We start from the raw sequence: 24,242 nt of genomic DNA, 5'->3' as shown, positions 1-24,242 counted from the left end.
GCCAGCTGCGGGAGAGGGTGCGGAGGTGGCCAAGCCGACAGACAGCGGAAGCCCTGCCCCCAGGGAAGCAGAGGAAGCACAGGAATACTGGGACGGCGGGCGGCGGAAGGGTCTGACCTCCGCTGTGGGTCAGGGACATGGGTGGGGAGATGCGGAGGAGGTGGATTGTTGCTGTCGTGGTTTGCACTGAATTAAATACTTCGTGAAGTGGGTGTTTCCTCCACTCCGATTGGTTAAGACTCTGCCCTTTCAGGCCCACTGCGGGGGGCGGGGGGGGGCCAGGTCGGCGGGGGGTGGGGTCTTGGGTCTCGAGTCCTGACGCCGCCTCCGCGGGCTGCTCCCCGGCGAGGCCGCGGGGGCAAAGCGCCCTTCCCTTGGGGAAGTCCGAGGCGTGTGCTGCGGAGGCTCCGCGCGTGGCTCAGAAGCCCCTGATGTAGCAGTAGGCCTCCAGCGTGGCAAAGAGTATGTACAGGAGCCACAGGCTCACGAAGAGCCACGTCGTGGCCAGCTTGCAGCCGCGAGGGCCGCCCAGCTCCCCGCCCAGGTGCGGCCGCCGGCGGTACAAGAGCACGCTGATGCACACGAACGCGAAGATGGTGAAGAGGGTGACCGAGAAGGCCAGCGTGCCGGCGGACACGTAGAACTCCTGTCCCTGCAGGGCCCAGTAGATGGCGGCCACGGACCAGGCCAGGCCGATGCCCAGGAAGACGTTGATGGCGTTGCTGCCCGTGACGTTGCCGATGGAGGCGTCCGAGTACGTGTCCTGGATGGCGGCGGCTTTGCTGGCAAACATGTCTGGAAAAGGGAGAGACGATGGGAGCTGCAGGGAGCCTGAGACGCGGAGGCTCCTCCCTCCCCCCCACCCCATGTGTCCAAAAGGCAGCTGGGGCCCCAGGCCGAGCTCAGGAAGGAGAGGCAGGGGCTCTGCCGTGAACGGGCTGTGTGGCCTTGGACAGGTCACCTCACTCCTCTGGGCTGCAGGTTCCTCATCTGCTGGGGCCTGAATAAGGGCCTATTGGTCCTGATATTTACTCAGTGGGTTTGCTGTTCCCTTTGGATTATTTTTTTCCGTAAGGGTAGTTTGCTATCCCATGATGATCTGCCCAGGGAACCTTGGCATCCTGGGAAGCTGCTGAGGGTAGATGCCCGATTGTAACCATCACGTGGGGTATCAGCTCACGTAACACAGTCATGGGCGATGCCCCTGGATTCGGCATTGTGTTAGGGGCTGGATTTATGGGGACAGAGGACACGCCAGGGAACCATGAGGTATGGACTCAAGGAAGACAGGGCTCTGCCTCTGTAGTTAGTATATGGGGCACAGGGCCCTGCAAGCTGCTTGACTTTAGATGTTGGCGTGGATTGTAGGCATTGGAAGGACTGTCAGGGACATCTAGCCACCCTTTGATTTCACAGGTAAGGAAAATAAGGGTCAAGGAATCTACCCAAGGTCACACGGGCAGTTAACAAGACCTATGGCCCTAAAACCCTCATGGAAGGGCCTTTTGCATAGCACCACCCCAAAGAATTTCGGGCAAAGCCATGAAATCAGCTGAGTGCAACACCGCGTAACCTTTGTCAAGCCCCTAATGGCTGCCAGCCACTCCCTGGGCCAACTGCAAGGACTTGGAAGTGTCCCAAGCTCTCTCCTTGCCCGCTTGTCCTGCCTTGCCTCCTTGTTGCCAATTTTCTCGGATCTCCCAGAGAAAACCTCTTGCCTTTTCTTGCCTATGACCTTGCTTTTCCGCCTCTGATCCTCTGCAGTTTCTTCCCACGTGTGTTCCTTTTTCCCCTGTGGTAGTTCTGCTCCTTCCCCTCTGATAGTTTCAGTCCCTAGAGGCCTGGAGAACAGAGATCACAGGGCATCTCCTCCACAAAGCCTTCCGTGGATCATCTGTCTAATTTCTTACCACCTGACACATTTCCATGAGAGCCAAGCCTCTTACACCACCAATGTACAAATAATCCCACCACTCCGTGCTGGGGTTTGAGGATGCGGTTTTCCTCGAGTGTCATGTCAATTCAGCTACCCTCTAGAAGGTTTTATTCTCTTAGTCCAGGAAGGGTTTCCCTGGGTCCAGCCAGCAGAGTCCTGTCTGATGGGACTCAGCCTAACCCTCTTGGCGGAGGATGCTCTCTCTTCCTTGCTGTGGTATCGGGGAGGCTCCCTGGCAGGAGCTCAGGCTCTGATGTCCTGGGCACCCAGCTGAACTAAGTCAGGAGACTGAGCTAACACAGCCCTCTGCGGGCTAACTGCTCCTTGTCATCCCAGCCCAGCTTATATAAGCCTTTCTTGGAAGCTATCCACGACCCAGCCCAGCCCAGGTCCCCCTGTTCTATGCTTACACAGCACCTCTACTCTCTTGTCACTGAACTTACTGAGATGATTTTAATTATAGGAGTTGAGTGCAGTTTCTGCCAGTAGCTGCTGAACTCCGCTCAGAGCGGGGAGTGCGCCTGCCCGCCTCCCACGATAGCCTCAACGACTAGCACAGGACTGCATCGGGCTCAGTAAATATTTGTCTAATGAATGAATAAATTCATGCCTGCTCTTGTTCGTCTTTGGGTGTTTATAAGAAAAGAATATGTAATTCATCATATGAAAGGACAAGAGCTCACTAAGCTTCCTCTCCTGTCCCGCCAGGAGACAATTTGTACTCACAGGTGTCCTTCTAAGTGAGGAAGCCAAGAATGCTTGTGAACATTTCTATTGTGACATCTTCAAGTGGGCTAATCTTTAGTCTCGGTGGCTGCCAGAGACAAGCGGGAGGGGAACAGTATCTATAGCCTTTGAATTACGTTGTTTGTGGCCTTCATATCATGTGGAGGTTAAGAAAGTGGGCCACTGGGCGCCTGGGTGGCTCAGTTGGTTAAGCGACTGCCTTCGGCTCAGGTCATGATCCTGGAGTCCCTGGATCGAGTCCCGCATCGGGCTCCCTGCTCAGCGGGGAGTCTGCTTCTCCCTCTGACCCTCCTCCCTCTCATGCTCTCTGTCTCTCATTCTCTCTGTCTCAAATAAATAAATAAAATCTTAAAAAAAAAAAAAAAAAGAAAGTGGGCCACTCACATGGGCAGTTGACTTAGCTCTGTGGGCCTCGGTTTTCTCATTTGTCATGTGGGGATAATAACGATCCCGATTACACAGGGTTTTGGTGAGCATTACAGAGAGGAAACCTGTAAACTGCGTAGCATACACAGTGCCCGACACATCAAAAGTGTTCAGGAAATGTTAGCTCTTGCTAGTAATTGTTTTCATTAATCCCTTTGGCTTCTGTGCACCTTTGGGGCAGAGGCTCTGTTAAGTTCAGATCCGAGATAGTAAGGAAGATACTGAGGTAAAGTGGAGGGGTCCCTTGGACCCGGTAATAACCTCTTTGCGAACCCAAGCCCCCCTCACTCTTACCTGGCACAGAGGTGCCAAATGCCACAAAAACGACAGCGGTGACGGAGTCCTTGAGGCCAATAGTGCAGCCGAAGTGGGAGGCCAGGTCCCCGATTATGGCCGTGAGCATGCCAATGATGAGAATGGACACAAGGAAGCAGGCCCAGCCATGGCAGTACTCTGTGGGGGGCACGCAGGCAAACAGCACCTTCCAGAAGACCGTCAGAAAGTGCATGACGTAGTCAAAGCAGGACGGCAGCCTCTCCTCCCCTGACTCGTCCTCCTCCTCGTCCCCTGCTGCAGACCAGATAAAACAGGCCCCGGGGAAGGGCAGCGAGGTCAGAACCCCATTCAGCAAAAAGTCAAGTCAACCCACGTGGCAAGCATTATTAGCTGGCAGGAGACTCCAGCCCTCTCCTGGGCAGTGGCGTGGGCCACGGCCTGGGCGCCAGACGACACTGGGGAAAGGGGAACCGAGTGGGGGTGCCCCATTGGTTAATGTGAATGCAGGGCACCCGGGAGGGTGGGAGGGAGAGGACAGGGGAATAGGGAGAGAAGGGCGAAAGAGAGAGGCTGGGGGTGGGGGGGCGAACTCAGGAAGGACAAGGCGACGAAGCAGAGAGGAGGGTAGAGCAGGCTGCGTCCGGTTGCCTGGGCGAAGAAAAGCGAAATCAGCCCTGTGTCCGCTCTTCACTGGACGTGGGCGGAGCTCCTCCCTAATGTTCCTGACATGCCTGCGGCAATAAGCTCGCGGTTCTGGTGGCTATCCGTCCCTGGGGGGTCGGCTGTCCTTCCAGATCATGTGGGCATACCAGAGACCTAGCGCCATCCTCCCGATAGCCCGTGGGACAGAGCAGGGCTGGGTCCCATTGTCCTTGCCAGGAAATGGGGGCCAAGTTGCCCGCTCAGCAGTCCGGGAGGAGAGGGCATGCTGAGGCCCGCTGGTACCTTGTCCAGGGCCACCTCTGTTATGTTTGACACAATCAGGGGAAGCTAGGGTTTTAAAGAGCAGGAGTTAGGGCGCTTGAGTTCCGGGTGCAGCTTTGCCAGGAAGAGGATCGGTAAGCTGAGGAAAATCACCCCTTATTTCTAAGCCTCAGTTCCCTCGCTTGAGAAAGGAGGGGGTTCGTCTGTAGGGTCGCCTATATTCTGTTTATTGTCCCCTTAGGGGCAAAGTAAGGTCATCAGAGGGGGACCTGGGGGGATCTGAGGCGGGCGACGTGAGACGTGGGGCAGCAGCTGCTGCGGCCACCCTCTCTTCCCAGCGGTACTTCTGCCCTGGCTCCCGGGCCTCCGGCATGGGACCCTGTGGTTGCTATGACAGCAAAGCCTCATGAAAGCGGACAAGGCCAGCGGAGCTGGGCAGTACGGGGAGGGCTCCGCGGTACCCAGAGGCACTATGGGTGGTGGTGGAGAGACCTCGTCTGGGGCCCTGGCTGTGCTCTGGGCCGCCACTGAGGGAGCCTGTCAGTGAATGGCCAAGGAGAGGTCTGGAATCACCCAGGGCGGAGGTTTGTCAGTGTCAATGCAGAGATTTTACAAACTCTGGACCCCCATGTCTAATCAGAATAGTCCCCCAGTTTACAGAAAAGGAGGCCCAAAAAAGTGAGAGGAAAGAATGACGGAAACCAGAATTTAATGAGTTCCTGTTTGGTACCAGACTCTACCATTCTACTTTGCTGAGAAAGGTCGAAATGGTTCCCTTTTTGAATGAGTAAATTGAGGTGGAGGGGGGGTAACTTGTCCCAGGTCACACGGGTGGGGGCCAGGATTTGAAACCAGTGATAGCCATGCTCTTCTAGCTACCCCATGATTCTTTTCCAAAGTGACCTGGTAAAACAGGCCAAGAGCAAGGACTAGCGCTGGGACGCAGGGGCCTGCCCAGAAACTAGCTGCTGATGGGGCTGTGTTCTCCCTTCTCTGGCGTTGCCTGCTTCTCTCAGCAAGGCCGGTGCCCATCTTGAGACCCTCTTACCTGCACTGACAGTGATGGCCTCCATGAACTGGTCCCTCCAGGAATGGGTCCCCACAACCATGGCCAGGTTTGTCTTCTTGATCAGTTTGTCCACCGTATTCTGTCAGGGAGATAAAAACTTGGAATCATGAGGTTAGAATGCTCAGAACTGTTGAAGAGTCTGGTGTTTCAAGGGAATGAAAGATGTCTTGTATTCCAGGTGTATCCACATGGGTCCTGGGAGTAATGGCCTTGGATGATATCTTCTGGGTCAGTCTTTCCATTTCCCTTTTCTTTGGTTGTGACGGTGGATATTGGATACTTAGAGCAATAAAATAGAGCATAACGGTAATGATGCCAATAAACCTTGCCCCGGAGTAGTAAATTTTAGAATCTTTGTTTTTAAAATACAGTTAAACAATAGTGATAATACATCAAGGGGCTTTATAGCCCATTTATTCCATTTGTTATGTTTCCTCTCAATATTCCTAGGATCTAAATGGCCAGCCCTATTCCTTCCATGTTACAAATGGGGAAATTGACACTGGGTGGGTAAGTGATTTGTTCAGTTTCAGCTTCACTATTCAGTGGTGAAACTGTAACAAAACTTCTACCTCCCACCACATTACTCTATTATTCAATTAGATCACATTTATGGCCTGACCTTGAATTCAAAGGACTCTTCAATGATGACCTCTAGTTTGGGGTGTTCGCCCAGTACTGGCTTTCCCATTTCTGCTATCCTCTTGGCCTCCTCTTCCTCCACAGTCAGCTTCCTGTCTGTCACCTCTGCAACAAAACAAAATCAGACTAGCTTTAGCACATTCACCACTCCCTAGGAGTCTAAAGCTCAGAGTATTAGGCATGGGCAGCGGGCACAAAGCAAACTTCTCTCGAGAGTAGGGACTTCAGGTATTTTTTAGTGCCTCTTTCCATAACGTGCTGAACGTTTTATGACCATCAGACCCTGAGAGGGTCCCCTGAGGGCCTGGAATAAGCATTCCTATTTCCATTTTGTAACTGGGTGAGCAACCTGACCCAAAGACCTTCCAAGAAATAGCACCTATTGAAGTCCCCAAGTCATCTGATGAGATATTGGGAGAGTTGGGAACAAAAGCGTTTAACAACTTTGAATTGTTGAGCCGGACTGTTCAACTACTTGATATAAAAGTTCTTGGAGATCAGAACCACTTTAATCCAAAGGATATGTCTACTGGTTCCCCCCACCCCTGTTAACATCTGTTTCCAACACCGTTCGGATGTGCCCTCTATAGAGGAGAAGGGAGGAATATCTGCACTCCATACAAGTGAATGTTATCCCCACAGTGAGAAACTTGCAAGATTTCCTGAAAGATTTCCTGATTTTCCAATGAAAGATCCCCAGGATTTCTGTAGGAACCAGGCACATTTCTTCTGGAACAGAAATACTCGTTCAATCAAAACCAAAAGGAAGCTCTTCCTTTACTTTTTTTTTGAGGCATTCCCTGTGTCCCTCAGCATCTTGACTCATTTACCAGAGGTCCCTTCTCAGGTTGAATGGTGGGAAAATTTTTCCACTTCAACTGGTGAGTCCATTTTAAGACCACTTCACCATGAAGACATGTTTTCTGGATTAGAGTGAAAGAGAGATTGAATCTTTTTATTCCCCTTTGATTAGAAAATTGCTCTTGGCAGCCTGTTTCTTTCAGAGATCATTTAAACATCTTTCCTTCCAAGTCCACATTCTTACATGCAATTAATTCTTTTATTCAGTTCCTTAATTGCTTTCATTCCACATAATGAATCTCCTATGGGAATCCTTTAGTCCTTGGATAATCTCAAGGACAAAGTGGGTCAGAGGCCAAGGAGGTCTTCTTTTCTCTCTAATTTGGGAATCGGTGAAGTGTAGTGACGGGTGAGACTCGAGCTCTTGAAGTTGCAAGGAAAAGAATTCACTGGAAAGACGATAAGCCAAGAGTGTAAGTTACCAGAGAGGCTGTTTTATATAAGGATTTTCTTAGTTGTCCTGAATGAAGACGGGAAGAAAGTATGCGGAGGATTCCTGAGCTGGCTGTTTCACTCAGTGCTTCTCGCACCAAACACAGAAGGCAATCCCAAAATGTTTGGGAGCTGTCCGTGGTGCTGTGCTCCTGCTAGTGTTGGTGACAGCTTTCAGAAGCAATTATTTCTCAAGGATCAAAGTCCTGTCTATTTCTAAGTAAGCAGACACCCTTTAGCAGCCTAACTTTATTCAAGCCATTGATTCTGAGTCTTTTATTAGTCAATTATGAAGGTAAATCTGGGTACACCTAGGGTTCTGGCTAGGAAGTCAGTGATCCTAGAAGCCAGACTGCAAGCCACTCTGAGAAATAGCCTTTAGAAAAATACTTATAGATTCTTTAAAAGCAAGGGTACCTTTTTCCTCTACTTGTAGGTTTTGGCACCGTATCATAATGGCTATCCTAGCAGTGACAGTATTATTCTACTCCTCCCTCCCCGATGCCCCCATGTCATACTTTACATGTGCCACAAGAACTTTATTCCAATATAATGAGCTCTCCAGTGACATATAAATGTACCTGTCTAACCCCTTGTCCAGCCATCAGTCTGGCACTATATCCATCTGGCAGGATATTGATCTACCTACTGACCTGTCCACCCCTGTGGTGACAGTCAGTTTTTCCATTTAGCTTTTTGCAAAAATCTCTTTGACAAATACCAATCCTCTATCTTTGGATCTCCCACAGCCCCACAGAGGTACTCCATATATATCGGTTAAGTGATTGATTCACATGCCTTTAAATCAACTCTGATTTAGTGTCTTGGTTTGGTAGAAATTCCTGCCTTTTTCTATCTTTGTAATGATCATTCTTTTACATTCAAATTAATTTCCTGAGCGAGTGAAAAGTCTCAAATCTAAAAGTCCATAATGATTGTGATAGCTTGTTTATGTAACTCCTCAGGATTTCAAGCGAAGAGAATAAATGATAGGTGATTTTGATATTTGGACTGACTGAAGAAACTCTCAGATCTCAGAAAAGGGGGGAGGCGTGCAGAGAGAGAGAAAGAGAGAGAATATGAATAGGATGAAAGATTGAGCAAATATTGGAAGAACAAAGAGCTTGCCAGGCCAGACAAGAATAGATTGCTGGGAATGCTTTACAGGTATCCTCAGAAAGAAATGGGGCAACGCCGCTAGTGCGCTCAATCCCAGGTCCCTGAACTTGGTGGTGTAGCTCAGAATGAACATATTTACTCTCTGTCTTTCACCACCAGGCATTGTTAATCATGTTTGCCTGTCTGCCCAGGAAAATGCAAACAAGAATTTGAGATTTCCAGTGAATTTAAAATCTACCCATGGGCCCCTAGATTAAAAGTTTACAGACTGAAAGATCTAGAAAATGATACCTTCTTTTCCTATTTCAGCTTCTATTGGTATTTTTGCAAATATGTTAAAAGTACAAGAAAGCCCAAATTAAATCACAATCTCTGTTGTGTGTATATATGCGTGTGGTTGGTGGTGGGGGTGGGTAGAAGCAAGAGTTGGAAGCCCAAATACCTCCTCAGGCAAGAAGGTAAGTGAACTAGAGAAGGAATTCCCAATGCTATGGCATTAATACCCTGGGGGAATAGTGGAATATATGGGGTCAGAGGTAGTTCTTGTCTTGTTGGTACAAAGAGGAAGCAAATGGCCAAGGAAGCTGGAGTTCCTTTTTTTCAGAAAGAAAAAAATGTAGGGTTTACCTATTTTTATTGTTGTTGTTTAAAGGCTCCAAGGAGGTCAATGTCCTTTATATACTGCCCCTTCTCAAAACCAGGGTTCAGCCTATATGTAATTTTGAATACCAGTGAATCCTGTAAGATGTTTTGCCTCTCGAATGCTCCTAAAATTTGTTATATGTTCAAAGAGCTGATGAATTTAAAGTGTTATTTTAACTTATATTGAGACATCTTGTATAGCTCACTCTGCCTGCACTGAGAGTTATAGTATTGCTGATATGCTGGAAATGCTTTCCTATCTGCTCACAAAGTTGGATGTTGTTTATGACTTCATTCCACTGATGCAAGCATACTCTCAAAGAAGGTGTACATCCTAAACAGAACCTAGATTCTGCATGAGAATATGTCCAAAATAAATTCTCCAAAATTTCTATTTCTAGCCAGATAATTGTCCCCACCACCCATAATATCCTAATTCTTTTTCGTGTTCATGACACATGTGACTTCAATGACAAATGAACAAAAGTTCTAGCAATTTAGGTCTCCGCTGTAATGAGATGGAAGATCTCCAGGATCAGTAAAATTTGAGATTTTTCAAAAATTGCTTTTCATGTTCTCACAGCAGCTCCTGATTATTTTCCCCTGGTTCCTTCAAGATCAAAGTATTTTCTTTCAAATCCCATCATGATCCCATTAGGAGATTCAGCCCAGACTCTTCATGAGATGACAGATGAATTAAGACTCAGGAGAAGTCTATGACCCACTGTCTGTCTGGTAAGTTTCAACTCTCTTCCTGGTCCCAGAGAGGACCAGCTCTGCCTTTACCCACATCCGCTGACAGAAGTGGTGCTCAAAGAATTGTCTACTTCCTCACAATTACTTCAAGTGGGGAAATAAACCTCTCAGTCCTTAGGAGAACTTGTCAGGTTAGCTCGAGCCTGCAGTTCCTACTAAATCAAAGGACATTGGTCTTAAACTAAATAATGGCACTGGCGAGAAGTAGAAAAGAGGGGGCAAGATACCTCTTACCTGGAGACAACAGGAGCGCTGTTTGCAAATGGGTACCAGACAAGGGGAAGAAAGAAAAGGAAAGAGCATTAAGGTCCCATCTTGAAAGTATCCCCAGGCTTTGTGGTTGCAGCAGGATAAGGAAGGCAGTGAGCTTAGTGGGTGAGAGCTTTGCAGCCACATGCAAAAGGCAGCATTTAGGGCATGCACAGCACCAGCAAGAGGCATAAGCCACTGGAGGGACTGCTGAGCACCAGAGCCCTGCAGCCTGACTTTCTCCGCACCTTTCCTACAGCTCTGGGGGCGAGGGGAAAAGGAATGAGGATGGGGAATCCATGTGAGCGGAGCAGACACAGAGTTGGTCATTCGTGATCTTCTAAGAAATCAGGTTATCATATCCATTCTGTAAAGGAATGAGGATCCAGTTACCATGAAAACTGTAGAGTGTAGCTGGCTTATCAGTGGGGCATATGACCCTGGGGCTTGAATAGGAGTTCAGGGTCCTGAGCAGTGGCCTACAAGAGTGGAATAGTGCTCAGTCCTGTGTCTTCTATCCCTAACCTTATAACCAGATCGTGCTTAGCTTCCCAGTGCCCATAACACTTCCATGGCCACAAATAGCTTCCTAGCTACCACGTTGGCCAGAACTTTGAGTTCTGCAAAATGTTTTCTTTGAATGGTTTATCTTTTTATAGATACAGCCTGGCGGTTAGGGTAATACCATTTTGTATTAACCTGTGCCTAGCAAAGTCACCACAACTAGTAGGGGTTCAGCTGAGGTTTGTTTTTTGCCACCTATTTTGGCAATTGTATTTCTTATAGATCCTGTGGGGCTGCATCTCTGGAGGGTGGTGTTTTTGTTCCAGACAGGGCAGGCTAACTAGGGTCCAGGTATTCTGGACCAGAGAAACTGTCATACAGAAAGCTATTTGTAGGGGGCACCTGGGTGGCTCAGTTGGTTAAGCGACTGCCTTCGGCTCAGGTCATGATCCTGGAGTCCCGGGATCGAGTCCCGCATCGGACTCCCTGCTCGGCGGGGAGTCTGCTTCTCCCTCTGACCCTCCCCCCTCTCATGCTCTCTCTCTAGCTCATTCTCTCTTAAATAAATAAATAAAATCTTAAAAAAAAAAAAAAGAAAGCTCTTTGTAGATGGAAGATGACAAATAATAAGGCCCCTACACGGACTGGGAAGCTTAGTTAGACGTACCTAACGCAGGGCATTCCTAGGTCCCGAATTTGGACTTACGCTAAAAAATTCTTGTGACATACCACATTTTCCTCTCAATGGTGTCTCAGTACAGCCCCACACTCCCTGGCTCTTGTCAAATAAAAGTCTGGGAACATCCCACCACATCCTCCTGATACAGCTGGTGACTGACGGTGCCGAGGAAGGAGCGGGGGTGGTGTCTGTGAATTGTTTCTTCTAAAAATCTCTAGGAATGCAACTCGGGCCAGTGATCCACCATCTCACAGTCACAACCACTGAAGACACATGGACTGAGAATTTTTATGGTATATAAGCAGAGCAAACAGCAGTCAACTTTTTCTGGTTTCTCCCATATGGAATTCCAAGGGGTAATTGAGTGAACCTCCTTGCTACATTGAGATGGATAGGTAGACAGACTGATAGCAAGAGAGCTTGTTCATTCTGCTCCTTCTATGGATCTGTACGGAAGCAGAACCCTTCCTGGCCCTCAAGCTCCAGGGGAAACCAGAAACCCGAACACATCAGTGACCCCAGGTAGACCCACAAGGGGTAGCTCTTCCAAAAAGGTCCCTGCTGCCCTGGTTTTCACTCAGAAGTCCCTCCCAACCCAGGATCATCTCTATCACAATGAGAGGGCTTGCAGTCAGCTGGAATGGTACCATTGTCTACATGAATTTGAGACTTTCCACTTAGCAGTTATAGATGGGTCAGCGAGATCCAGATAGGCCAATTCTGAGTGACATAATACCTCCAGGGTGTTTTTCCTGCTGCTGATGATGAGAAAATCTGCAGCTGAACTTTCCCCTGTATTGATCCCCAGGGTCAGGTGAGCATCATTTATGCTTGCTCAGACACCCCAGGGACATACAGGAAATAGCATAGCTCTGTGAGTAACCGGCAGCATCTGGGCAGCTTGTCAGGGTGAGCCCATTGATGTGGTAAGAGGGGGCACAGACAGGCCCCACGACTGGGGGAGAGTGCTTTCCTTTCCACATGAGGCTCCAAGTGTCCAGCCCCAACAGCCTTGACCATGCTGCTCGGCGTTGCCCTCCAATGTCTACTTCTGGACTAGAGCACTTACTCTACACCAGAGCAACCATGTTTCCTATTCATCCTCCCTTTTCCCTCCTCTAGCTTATCCAGAGCATTTAATCTCACCTCTAAAGTCTGTTTTGTTTGCCAAGAATAGAATCTGCTATTTCAAATACAGTCCTTTTTTTTTTTTTTTTTGGTAACGCAAATGTCATTTTGACCATGCAAAGTCTATGCTGTTCTGAATGCCTAAGACTCTCCCATGCAGCAGTAATCATGAAAAGACAGCTTCTCACTCTGAGAACAGCAGGGAATTCTGAAAATCAGGATGGGTTTTCATTTGATTCTGAGTCTAGACAATCAAGTTGTATGACCTTTCACCTTATGGTCTAATGCCAAAATATGGGAAGATGTGAAGAAACTGAAAATAGACAATAGACCAGGAGGTCAGGAAATGCACATATTTCCTATTGGCACCTTCCATCTTGGCATCTTGGTCACTGGGAAGACCTGGAGGATCCTTGCCTTCTCACCTACTCACTCCCTAGGACTAGGCTCCACTAGGACTTTGCTGACATCTCCTTGAACGGAGTTTCAGGGCAAAAAAAAAAAAAGGTGGGGGGGGAGTAGCCAAAGGCATTTGCATTTGGCCAAGTCTCTTGAAGAGTGCAAGGTGTATCCTAGGTCACTCCCTGTCCTGCTGTTGATCAGGGTTTATTGGGGAGGCAGAAAAAAAAGGGGAGGCTTCTTTACTGGTGGAATAAAGTCATGGATGGACTTTTAACCCATTCTTTTTGTCTGGAGCCACTGCCTTCTTTACAGCTACCCTGAATGATCTTTTGTGCTGCTTTCATTTGCACCTACATAGCAGAGACTATGGAAATTGATAAAGCTAGTTTACAATGGCTTTAGGTGTCTGCTGCATCCACTCAATCATGAAAAGGAGGAGTAAATGCACAAGGGGGGTGGGAATGAGGTAGGGCAGGTGTTGAGACAACTTCTGAGAATATTCTCAGTGGTTTGGCAGAAACACAATCTAAACAATGGAACTAGAGATTTTTTTCCCCCACACTCTGGCAGTCAGGCTCATGGCAACATCCTATCAGGTGGCAAGGAGAGGATGAGTAATGGAAGATGGAGAGGGCTTTTGCCTCTAGAACACTAGGCATGTCCAGACCTGGGTGGACACAGAACTGGTCAGATCTGCAGAGAGAGTCCCCAGAAGACAGTGAGAACTGATCAGTCATACCTGTCGATAAGACTTTAGGAGGATAGTTGCTGAATCTCTTAGATCTGTCCTTGAATGAAAGGCTTTATGCTGCTCTTTGTCATGTGAATGTGAAGTAGTTGCAGAATAATTACCCTTTTTTGACAAACAAGTGGGTCTCACTGTTCCATTCTCCATGAGGCTCCCAGAAGCATTATCTCTCCTGAAGGGGAGTGTGAATGTCCTTCTCTTGATATTTCCCAAGAGCACCTTTTCCATTACCACATATATTCCTCCAACACTTTCGAAGTAGTGGTTTCCAATCATTTTTCTTCAGGGGAAGAAATCTTTCCTTATATCTTCCTTGGTTGCAACATAATCAGTCCCTTAGGAATGGAACCCTAGCAGGTATTCCAAGATGCGTGTCTTGAGGAAGGGAGGAGATGAGGCCACTCCCCTGGTGTGGGATGAGGGTTATCTTGGGATCTGGGCGATATGTCTATTTGCAGATGCCAAGCAAAGGCAGGCTTCTGTGAACTGTGTTGTTTCTCAGGGATCAACACCAACTACACCATTTAGAGGCCCTTCTCCTATCAGAAAACCCATAAGTCAATACTCTGGGCCCGCCCAATGTCAGTCCTTTTCCAGGGCCCTCTGGCTGGGGAGATACCCATATCTGGAATTATTTCCTTCTCTTTGCAGACTCCCAATTTTCTGCTTTAGGGATTGCATGGTCCTAAAGCAACCTGAATAAAGTTCCCTCCTTTGGTCTTGGAATAAAGGTAGAATGAGATGGGCTGGATGTCAAGGGGAGGAAGAATAGTTCAGGACTCCAGATCATATGACTACCTCAGACACCAGCTCTGTCTCAGAGAGGTCTCAGAAGCTGTGGCCTCTGACACTTGGTATACCTTTTCATACTATGGTCTCCCCAACTGTGAAATAGTCAGATAAAACACTTACCTCCATGAAGGGCAGAGGGACCTATGAACCACTCTGCAAGTGAATAACCTGCCAAGCACTCAAGGAAGGTTGGGGAATGCAGCACAAAACTGTCAAAGCGTCATTGCAACATGGGCCCCAGCCTCCACCCCAGACCCTTCCCCCATTCAATCCAGGCTCGAGGGTGAGGGGTGGGAGGGCAAGAAGGTAGGGAAGGGGTACAGACATGCATGGCATCACATTCCTTTCTTTTTCTTCTCCTCCCCACCCACCAAGGAGTTTCCACATTTACAGGGTCCATGTATGTGTGGGGGCTGCGGGGGAGAGTGCAGGGGACAGTGGTGATCAGATCATTGGAGCACAAGGTGGAAGGAAGTAATTCAGTAGGGTAATGAGGAGTTGAGGCTGCAGCGCTGTCCAGAAGGTGAGAAAGGAGGATTGGGGAATCAGCTAAGGCTAAGAAGGCAGAGATGACACCGAAACAGGGTGAGAGCGAGAATACAGGAGGGAAAAGAATAAAAAAGTCCATTGGTCAAAAAGAGGAAAAAGGAAAAGGGAAGAAAATGGGGGGAGAAAAAACAGAGTTGCTTTTTGTTGCTGTTGCTTTTCAGTTTAAATTTTTCTCTTTCTTTTTGTTGTTGTTGTTTTATTTTGTTCTGTTTTTTAAAGAATCTCACACCTGATATTCCACGTTCCATCCATTTCGGTTCACCAAGGACAATGAAGAAATTCTCTTGCCTTTCGTATTCCTCCTCATCTACTATTTTAACCCTTATGGTTTTCCTGTAGGGACAACAAGAGAGAGAGTGTGTCGACTGGGTCGGTAGATTGGTTGGTCATTTGGAGCACAGCCTTTAAAATCATTCCCCATTACTCCTGGCGCATGCAGCCCGGTCCCGCCATGGTGGCATTTGACAGGACTATGGTGGATTGTATTTTTCTCATATTAAAAAATGGTCTCAGCTTTTCTTGTCTCCTTGGTCGTAGTTTCCTTATGGGTGTGAAGGAAAGGGAGCCAGGAGGCAAGGAAAAGTGGGCAAAGGAAGGGTTCCAGGAGGACAGGAGGGAAAGGGGAAGGACAAGGGGTGCTGGTGGGGAGGAGTCAGTTTAGATCCTGCCGATGGTTAGTAGGAAGTGAGTTGGGCAGCACATTCCATTGGGTGTCACATGGTAACTGGCATTTCTTCGGGAAGCAGGTAAACTACCGGCCCATTGGGAATGATCCAGGGCCCTTCTCCAACAGGAAATACGCCAATAGTACCTAGCTAGGGGCTCGTTTCCCTTCCTGTGTCTACACTCACTTCTTATGTGAGCCTCATAAAGAAAACTTTAAAAGTAAAGTATTTATCAGGAAGGGAAACGAGAGAGAGAGAGAGAGAGAGAAAGGAAGGGAGAATTCTAACATCTTTGTCATTTTTGATCTCAGGGCTTTGGCGTTGGGAACTAAAATAAGTATGTATTAACCACAATATGATACAGGACTCCTTTAATATTTACAGCGGATGTACTCCTAGGAATATGTAAAGAAAATGATATGTCATCAAATTCTAAATCACCTCTGTACTTCTATCATATAGGGCTGATATGTCCCAAGGCTGGCTTCCTTAAATGCTGATTATCTGGGGCCTGGGGAAAATGGTGAAGGAGGTCTTTGTTCATTTCTGGGCATGTCAACAAAGCACAGTATTTTAAAAACAAATCATCCAGGGAAGCAAAGTTTCCTTGAAAATCACTCCCCTCCAGAGACTGGCATGAGGCTGGCTCAGGCCAATTGTCATTGGAGAAGTTGCTGTGGGGGCCTGGATCATCCCCCTCTTGGTCCTTCATGGAACCATGGTGGGGTTGGCAGGTCCCAGTAGTGAGCCATGATTTTTGTTTTCTGCTAGCTTTGTCTTTGGCCTGGGACCTAAATGCTCTCTAAAGGGCAAAGCGGTGCTAACAAACAATAACCTAAAATGTCTGATCAGAGCCTCTGATGCTCCTCTTCTATTCCGAAGACACGCTCAGCTTTGCTATCTGCAAAGTGGCAGACTGACCTGAGGTGGTTTGGTGGACACAAGATTTGCTGTGCATTTGTGTTTTGTGTGTGTGTTTCACAAGTACACTTTTGATTACCCTTTCTTGGCACCATTTTTGGACACCTTTACATACTTTGCTCAGGAGGAAAAAGACAAAGCTAAATGACTGTCAGGAAGAATTTTTTAGGGGCGCCTGGGTGGCTCAGTTAGTTAAGCAGCTGCTTTCGGCTCATGTCATGATCCCAGAGTCCTGGGATAGAGCCCCATGTAGGGCTCCTTGCTCAGCAGAGAGCCTGCTTCTCCCCTGCCTGCCGTTCCGCCTGCTTGTGCTTGCTGTCTGTCTGTCTCTCTCTATCTCAGTCTGGTTCTCTCTGTGTCAAATAAATAAATAAATAAAATCTTTAAAAAAAAAAAAAAGAAGAAGAAGAATTTTCTAGGAACTTCTCTCTAGGCCCTAGATATGGGAACCTGGGGCTACCCAGGAGCTGTGAGCCTGGTAGTTTTTCTCCTGCAGGGACTCTCCTGTGGGTTAGGAATGGGTGCCCTGTGACCAAGGGCCTGGCTGGAGGGACCTGATTGATGGCCCTGCCAGGGAAGGAACGTTGCCCCCGAATACTAGCGGCTCCCCTCGACATAGTGGTCTGTCCAGAAGAGAATGTTCTGACTTGCCTATCGGAAGTCTGGGGTGTGTGGGTCATTTAAGTTGAAGGCAAAGGCTCCATCTGCTCTGAGAAATCCTGTGATCTCGTGGGAAAGCCTCCACTCAACTCAGAAGCCCTTCTCCCACCATTCTAACCCTCTGCCACCACACCTAGATGTTCTTTGCAGGGAAAACAGAGTCCAGCAGGTAGGTCTGTGACCTAGACCTCAAACTCAAACCTGTACTTTCAGCTCAATCAAGGTCAGAAGAGAAACACACCTTGATAGCAGGAATATGGCAGAAAAGAGGGCTCCTCAGGCCTGCTCTGGGGAATGGGATGAACCATAAATAGAACCCAAATCCAAATACATTGATTGCCAATGTCTGGGGACTCTAAGCTTAGCCCTGAGAATACCTGCCCCATGGGAGTCTGTACTGAGCACCTAAGCCAGTTTCCCAGTGCCGCCCTCCTGCCTGGCACTGTGCTGTGTGATCTTTTTCTTTCCTGTATATGAAGCCGTCCAGGAGAAGCAGAGAACCCATATACGATACTCTGGGCTCTGGCTGACTCTCTCTCTCTCTCTCTCTCCCCCCTACCCTGTGTTTTTCCCATATCCATTTCTCCATCCCACAGAAATTAGCATTGACTCTTGAACATCCCTCTTATGGATACCATGTGACAGGCTGGCAGGTGTTAGGGCAGAGCTGGGATCAGAGAGAGGAGAGGGAGAGGTGGAAAGAAAGGAAATGAGAGAACAAGAAAGAAAACAAGGGGACGTGGACTAGAGTGGCAGAAGAAAGGGGAAGAGAAGACAAACAGAACCAGAAGAAGAGAGGAGAGAAGAATGTTAACATTATTGGGTAGGACAGGGTACTACACCTTTCTGAAAACTCATATCCACCATGCGGGGGCCCACCATCTCAATGAAGTAATTCTTGTTTTTCTCATACGCCTCATCATCAATTACCTTGATGTGAATTGCTTTGCTGTGGATGGAAAAATAAGTATCATAAGCAAGGAGCAGATTGGGGTGGGGGGCAAGCCAGCCAGGAGAAGGAACAGGAAGAGAAGGAAACAGTGAAAAGATCCAGAAAGGTCAAAGTGTGCCCCCATGGGGGGCACCAAGGGGAAGGGCTGCCCCAGGCCCCCATCTAGGCTTCCTGGGCTCCTCTTAGGCTTCATGTGGCTTCGTGGCATGGTCAGACTTGAAAGCTGGAAAGTCAATGGTTCTGGGTTCTAATCTTGGGTATGCTATGTGACCTCGGACAAATAATGTAACTGATACACAAACAGGTTAAATAATGCTTACACCATCCCAGGGCGGTTGTGAGAGCAATGAAATAATATACATATAATGGCTCAGTCATTTAGGTCCTCTGTAATGTTTGCTTCCTTATCCTTCTTGCTTTTGGGACAGGGAGAATTTTTTTTTTTTAGTTTTTTTGACTTTTGAAATCAGCTGGTGTTGGTCTGAAAGGCTTATGTTTCCTTTCTATAAAGGACATGGATGGAGGGGCCTGTTGGCTTGTGGGAATCTTGTCTGGACATAGAAGGACTTTTCCCTTTCTCTGTGGCAGCGACTACCACAGGGAAGCCAGGAGGGCCACGCGGTTCAAGTCACACATTCTGGTAACTCACGAAGGGCTTCAGAAGTTACAAGCTACCTCCAAATAAGCCCTGCAGCCACAGGGGTGCACGGAGGGGATCACATGAATTCTAGGGCACTCCGAGTCCCAGTTACCTTACAAATCCTACAATGACCTTGGGACTAGCACAATTACACTATTTTTATGTTAAAAGGTGCTTTGTTAAACAATGAAAAATATAAACCAATTTTAGTAGTACTGATTTCCATTTTCTTTCCTTCCTTCCTTCCTTTTTCTTTCTTTCTTTCTTTCTTTCTTTCTTTCTTTCTTTCTTTCTTTCTTTCTTTCTTTCTTTCTTTCTTTTCTTTCTTTCTTTCTTCCTTTCTTTCTTTCTTTCTTTCATTACTAGGAGCTTTAAAAACAAAGATGGACCTGGGCCACTCCCAACCTTTGCTTAATAATGGGGACATTTCAGCACCAGACTCTAGTGGAGGTGTCTCGCAGAGGGTGAGGGACATGGCTGGAGGGGGTGTGCACGGAGCTGAGTCTTCCCTCAGCAGTGGGACAGCCTTACCCAGCTGTCTGTGGGCCTGCACCCTCTCAGACTTGGGTGGGCTGAGGCTTTCAGCACCCGCCTTTAAAAAAAAAAAAAAAAAAAATACATATATATATATGTATATATGTGTATATATATATGCATATATGTGTGTGTGTGTGTGTATATATATATACATATATATATATATATATATATATATATAAAATAGGAATATCTTTACATTCTGACTTGGGACAACTCTGTGCTCTCCCAGTTTTTCCCAAGTCACCGTTAAGAGTGTTGGATGCCTACAAAGCTTCCTTTGTCCACACTGTTGATCCTAGAGAACCGAATGTGGGCCTGTGGCTCCCAAAGTGAATGAATAGCAGTTACTAATACACCCCAGCCCCCACCAGTCCACGGCTTCAAAATCAAAGACTCCAAACCATCATCACTGGCCACACCCACTGCCATCACAGAACAAGCTGGCTCGTCAGCACAGAAACCTCTGAAAGGCCTCTCTGGCCTTTCTTCCTTGAGAGCAGCGGCGCTGGTACTGGAGACTGAGGACTTGGGGTCAGATCTGGCCTCTACCTCTCACTAGCTGGGTGACCTGGGGCAACCTGCTAAAGCTCTTCAAGCCTTATTTGTAAAGTGGAGTACGAATATCTACTTCAGAGCATTCTTAAATGAGATCATGCACATGATGCACTTGGTGGGGTACACATTCCCTTGGGAGTGTTTAATAAATAGCAACCATTATTACTAAGAGCAATAGGGCCCTGATTTGGTGGTTTGAGAGTATTTTATAAGGGAATCTTACCATCTCCAGTCATTAAGTCGGAAAATAAGGGGACATCAGTACATAACACTGGTGGCCCAAGAGGGGGTACAGGCTGGAAACAGAAGTCAGGTCAAGAAAGGACTGGATGGTACAGGACGATCCATCCCCATGGGTTAGGAGAGGGGCTTGAAATGCTAAGGGTGAGAGCGTAGACAGCAACTCATGGTTTTTCAGAATCTGGCCTTGTGTCAGCAATAAGCTCTGGGCTGGACAGACCGCGTCCTTAGACATAGTGTGACTTGTGCTTGCGATTTTTAGTGAAGAGATAAAGAGAATAAGAGATGCCATCAATAACTCAGTGGAAGACAGGAAGTGAGGACAGACATTAGTAGTGGCATGAGGAACTAAGGTTAGCTGGCTGGAACCCCTGGCGGGAGGAGTGGAGGAGGTAGGGTGTCAGACTCCCTCGCTGGGATTGGTCACGGGGAAGGCATCACCTCTGTTTGGACCCTGCCTGGAAGCTAGAGAAATCCCTTCTTTTCCAGCTCTTGAAAACCAAGTAAATCCTCAACTCTACTCAAGCCACAGATGAAGCCACAAGAACATTTAAATTAAGTGAGAGCCACCAGCCAGGTCTTGAGTACTCTTTCCAAACTTGTTCTTCCTCATTTCAGTCAACAGCAACATGGTCTATCCAAATCTGGAAACACCCCAATTCCTTCCTTTTCCTCACCCTTCCCCCTAACCCCACCCCAACCCTGATACATGTAATTTGCCGCCATCTTTCCCTTTGCTACTGAGACGTCAGTCAAAACACCATTGCCTCTCCTTTGAACTTGGTAATAACCTCCTAAGAAATATTCCTGCCTTTGCCCTCTCCTTCAATTCCTTCCCCCCAAAATGACCCAGGGCTGTCCATTAAAAATGTAATCCAAGTCCCATCCCACTACTATCATTGGAATAAATGTAGAGTCCTTACCATGGCCTCTAGAATCTTACATAACCCAGCTGCTGGTGACCTTGCTGACTCCATTCCCACCATTCTCCCCTTGCTCGGGAGTCCCAGACACACTGGTCTTTCTGTTCCTTAAATCAAGCCCCTTCCCACTTAAGGCATCATCCTGACTTGTTCTCTGTGCCTGGGTCTGTGCTATCCTTATCCTTTGGGTCTCCACATAAGCATCACCTCCTAGGAGAGGCCTTCCATGGCCACGTTACCTCCTTGGGTCTCTTTCCTGCCCACTGTCTCTACCTCCCCACCACGGGTCACCTTCCATCTGCTCGTTCCCTTCAGTGCACCAATCCCAGCCTGAAGGTAGATGGCTGGTTTATTAACTTCTTTGTTTATAGTCTGTCTGTCCTCATTGGAACGTAAGCGCCATGATGACGGGGAACCTGTCTCACTTGCTGCCACAGTCCTAGTGCCCGGTGTGGAGGAGGCCCTCGACCATGACTTGCTGAAGGACTGAAGGGTGAATTTCTAACACACCTGAGAACACATCTGCCTTTTTGCAGCAAAAACTCATTAGGAACAACAATAAAACATTTTTTTGAAGGCTATTCTGATAGAATGCCTAAGGATTCCCAGTGGGACAAAGAGACCAGAAGCCCAATGTCATCCAACTACACCCTCAGTTGATTAGCCCACTCCATTTGTCTGTCTACAGGAGAGCTCTCCAACAACAAGCTGAGATTGAATTCACGGGGCTTGGCTGGGGGTTTTGAACCATACCTAGGCAGGATGTTGACCTGCCCTGCTTCTCCTCCCAGCTTTCTGCTGAAGGAGGAACCAAAGCATGCAGCATTCCCAGCTAAGACCAGCTGTATTGCTTGGAAAAGATGTGCCCAGGAGCTCTCCCAGCAATAAGCCAGAAGGGATCAGGAAACCCATTTCTGGGCTGCCTGGCTGGCCTCTCAGAACATTCCTTTGCACTGAGAACACCCAATTCCAAATCAGGCCTCTAGTCCTCAGGAAACTGCAAAGGGAAAGGTGCTCTTTAGCCGCTGAGTTCCCTTAGGGTGAAAGGGAGAGGAAGCAACATTTATTTGTTGAATGGGTGAATACTACGCTGGAGGAGGGCCCTGTGGATTTGGCTTTCTACAAGGAAGGGATCTAAGATAATATATACATTTACATTCTCAACACCATGAGAACTTCCTTATTTCATCCTTACTTCAGCCATATAGCACAGATATTATTACTTGCACTTTAAATATGAGAAAACAAATTCTCAGAGAGGCTAAGTAACTTGCCCAGAATCACACAGCTAGCACGAAGCAGAGCTGGGATTTTAGCACATGTCCCTTATTACTCCTGCAGCTTATTTTATGCAAGCAGCTGGATGCTGTTCCTAAGCTGTGCCACAGTGAGGAACCACAGGATTCTCCCATTTAATTGCAGGCAGCAGGTAAGAAATTAAGGTAATAAGTGGATCTGCCTCTGTGCTGCGTTGTGAGTAGGTGGCTTCCTAACCCTTTGCACCTCCCTTGCTAGAAGTAATCTCTAAATAATCTCTAACTTGGTGACTTCTTCCCTTTGGATTTCTACTAAATGGCTCTTCACCATATCAAGAAGGGTTCTTTTTCATCATTTCTAAATTTATCCCGGCTGCTCCAGGCCCGCTCATGTTCACAAAGCTCCCTTGACCCGGGCCTGCAGGACAGAGCCCACAGTGGAGCTGTTAGCCTTTCTGTGGGAGCTTTCAGAAGCCTCACATCTCTGTGTTAGGCACCAGCAGACCCCCATCTCTTCCCCTGGCAGGTTTCTGGCCCCATTCAGGGCACAAAGCCCCTCCCACCCCAACCACACCCTGACAGCCGGACACTGACACTCCCCTCGCCCTTGCCAAGGTCTAGGGGAGAGATTCCTTGTCTCATGAAAAGGTTTAGGATGCCCTAAATGATTTCCTCTTGAAAATAGATCTCCAGGGGTGCCTGGGTGGCTCAGTTGGTTAAGCGACTGCCTTCGGCTCAGGTCATGATCCTGGAGTCCCTGGATCGAGTCCCGCATCGGGCTCCCTACTCAGCGGGGGGTCTGCTTCTCCCTCTGACCCTCCCCCCTCTCATGCTCTCTCTCTCTCAAATAAATAAATAAATAAATAAATAAATAAAAAGAAAATAGATCTCCATAGGGTCCCCAAACAGTGCTCCTCAAACTTTGATGTGCATATGTCTCTCCCTGGGGTCTTGCTAAAATGCAGATTCTGATTCAGTGGGTCTGGGGTGTGCCTGAGATCCTGCATTTCTAACAAGCAGTCAGGATGTACCCATGCTGTTGGTCTAGCGCTCAAGACTCCTTGGACAAGCCTCTCTGATTCTATTAAAAACTTAGGGAAAATCAGGGGCGCCTGGGTGGCTCAGTCGTTAAGCGTCTGTCTTTGGCTCAGGTTATGATCCCAGGGTCCTGGGATCGAGCCCCACATCGGGCTCCTTGCTCCGCGGGAAGCTTGCTTCTCCCTCTGCCCCTCCCCCTGCTTGTGTTCCCTCTCTCGCTGTCTCTCTCTGTCAAATAAATAAATAAAAATCTTAAAAAAAAAAAAAAAAAAACTTAGTGAAAATCAGACAGCTGTCCGAATGCCAGTTCAAGTCAGGGAGGAGGAGGCTGGAATCAAAGGCTAGCATTTCAGCCAAAGGCTGGAGTTAGTAGGTCCACTCTGACACTGCATTTTGAGGGGGACATTGGAGTGCACACAGAGTAGGGTGACTGGTATGGTGAAGGGTCTGCAAACCATGTTTCAAATTAATTTGCTAATATTTGTATAGTGCTTACCTTGTGCCAGGCCCTGTGCTATTCAGGCACTTTAGGTACATTAAGTAATTTCATCCTTCCAACAAACCAGGGAGTTGGGAACAGGTCAGGCAAGGTGCTGTTCTCTCTGCGTGTATTATCTCCCCGAATCTTCACCATAACCAGTGAGGTAGATACTAGTTTTGTCCCAATTTGTAGATGAGGAACTGGAAGCCCAGAAAAGTTAAGAGACTTGGCCAAGGTCATAGCTAAATAAGTGGCAGAGTTGGGAGGTGAACTCAGTGTGGCTCCAAAGACTGTGCTTCTAAGTGAGATCTGATATGTGGATCCACGGGACAGTTGTCATTTGCAGAAGATGACACCACTCCATGGTCCAGGCGCCGTCACAAATGCTGCTTCCGAAGCACTGAGGCCTTTGGCAGGGAGGCAGACTTCTACTTGACCACGGACCATGACAACAATAAGATGAACTGGCTTACAAGGGAGTGGCTGCCCA

General features: G+C 47.8%; 1 protein-coding gene across 7 annotated transcripts in view; it reads right to left on the bottom strand.

The window, feature by feature from the left end:
- Nucleotides 1-6: 6 nt before the first annotated feature.
- The window catches only part of SLC8A3 (solute carrier family 8 member A3), a 132,041-nt gene continuing 107,805 nt past the window's right edge, over nt 7-24,242 (bottom strand). The window contains exons 3-8 of one of the 7 annotated variants that reach the window (XM_081830322.1): nt 17,970-18,076; nt 10,065-10,082; nt 6,001-6,125; nt 5,358-5,457; nt 3,404-3,679; nt 7-795 (exon numbers count right to left, since the gene is read on the bottom strand). In XM_081830322.1, coding sequence (XP_081686448.1) covers nt 419-795; nt 3,404-3,679; nt 5,358-5,457; nt 6,001-6,125; nt 10,065-10,082; nt 17,970-18,076 — 1,003 coding nt within the window. In that variant the 3' untranslated portion in view covers nt 7-418. Of the gene's footprint in view, nt 796-3,403; nt 3,680-5,357; nt 5,458-6,000; nt 6,126-10,064; nt 10,083-15,110; nt 15,215-17,969; nt 18,077-24,242 lie in introns of all 7 variants that reach the window. The other 6 variants (XM_081830324.1, XM_081830323.1, XM_081830325.1 and 3 more) reach the window with 6 other exon arrangements.

This window comes from Leptonychotes weddellii, chromosome 9, assembly GCF_054177405.1.
Source record: "Leptonychotes weddellii isolate Sample4059 chromosome 9, ASM5417740v2, whole genome shotgun sequence".
NCBI classification, from domain to species: domain Eukaryota; kingdom Metazoa; phylum Chordata; class Mammalia; order Carnivora; family Phocidae; genus Leptonychotes; species Leptonychotes weddellii.
Note: the sequence above shows the minus strand (reverse complement) of the source record. Positions and strands in the feature narration are given on the sequence as shown.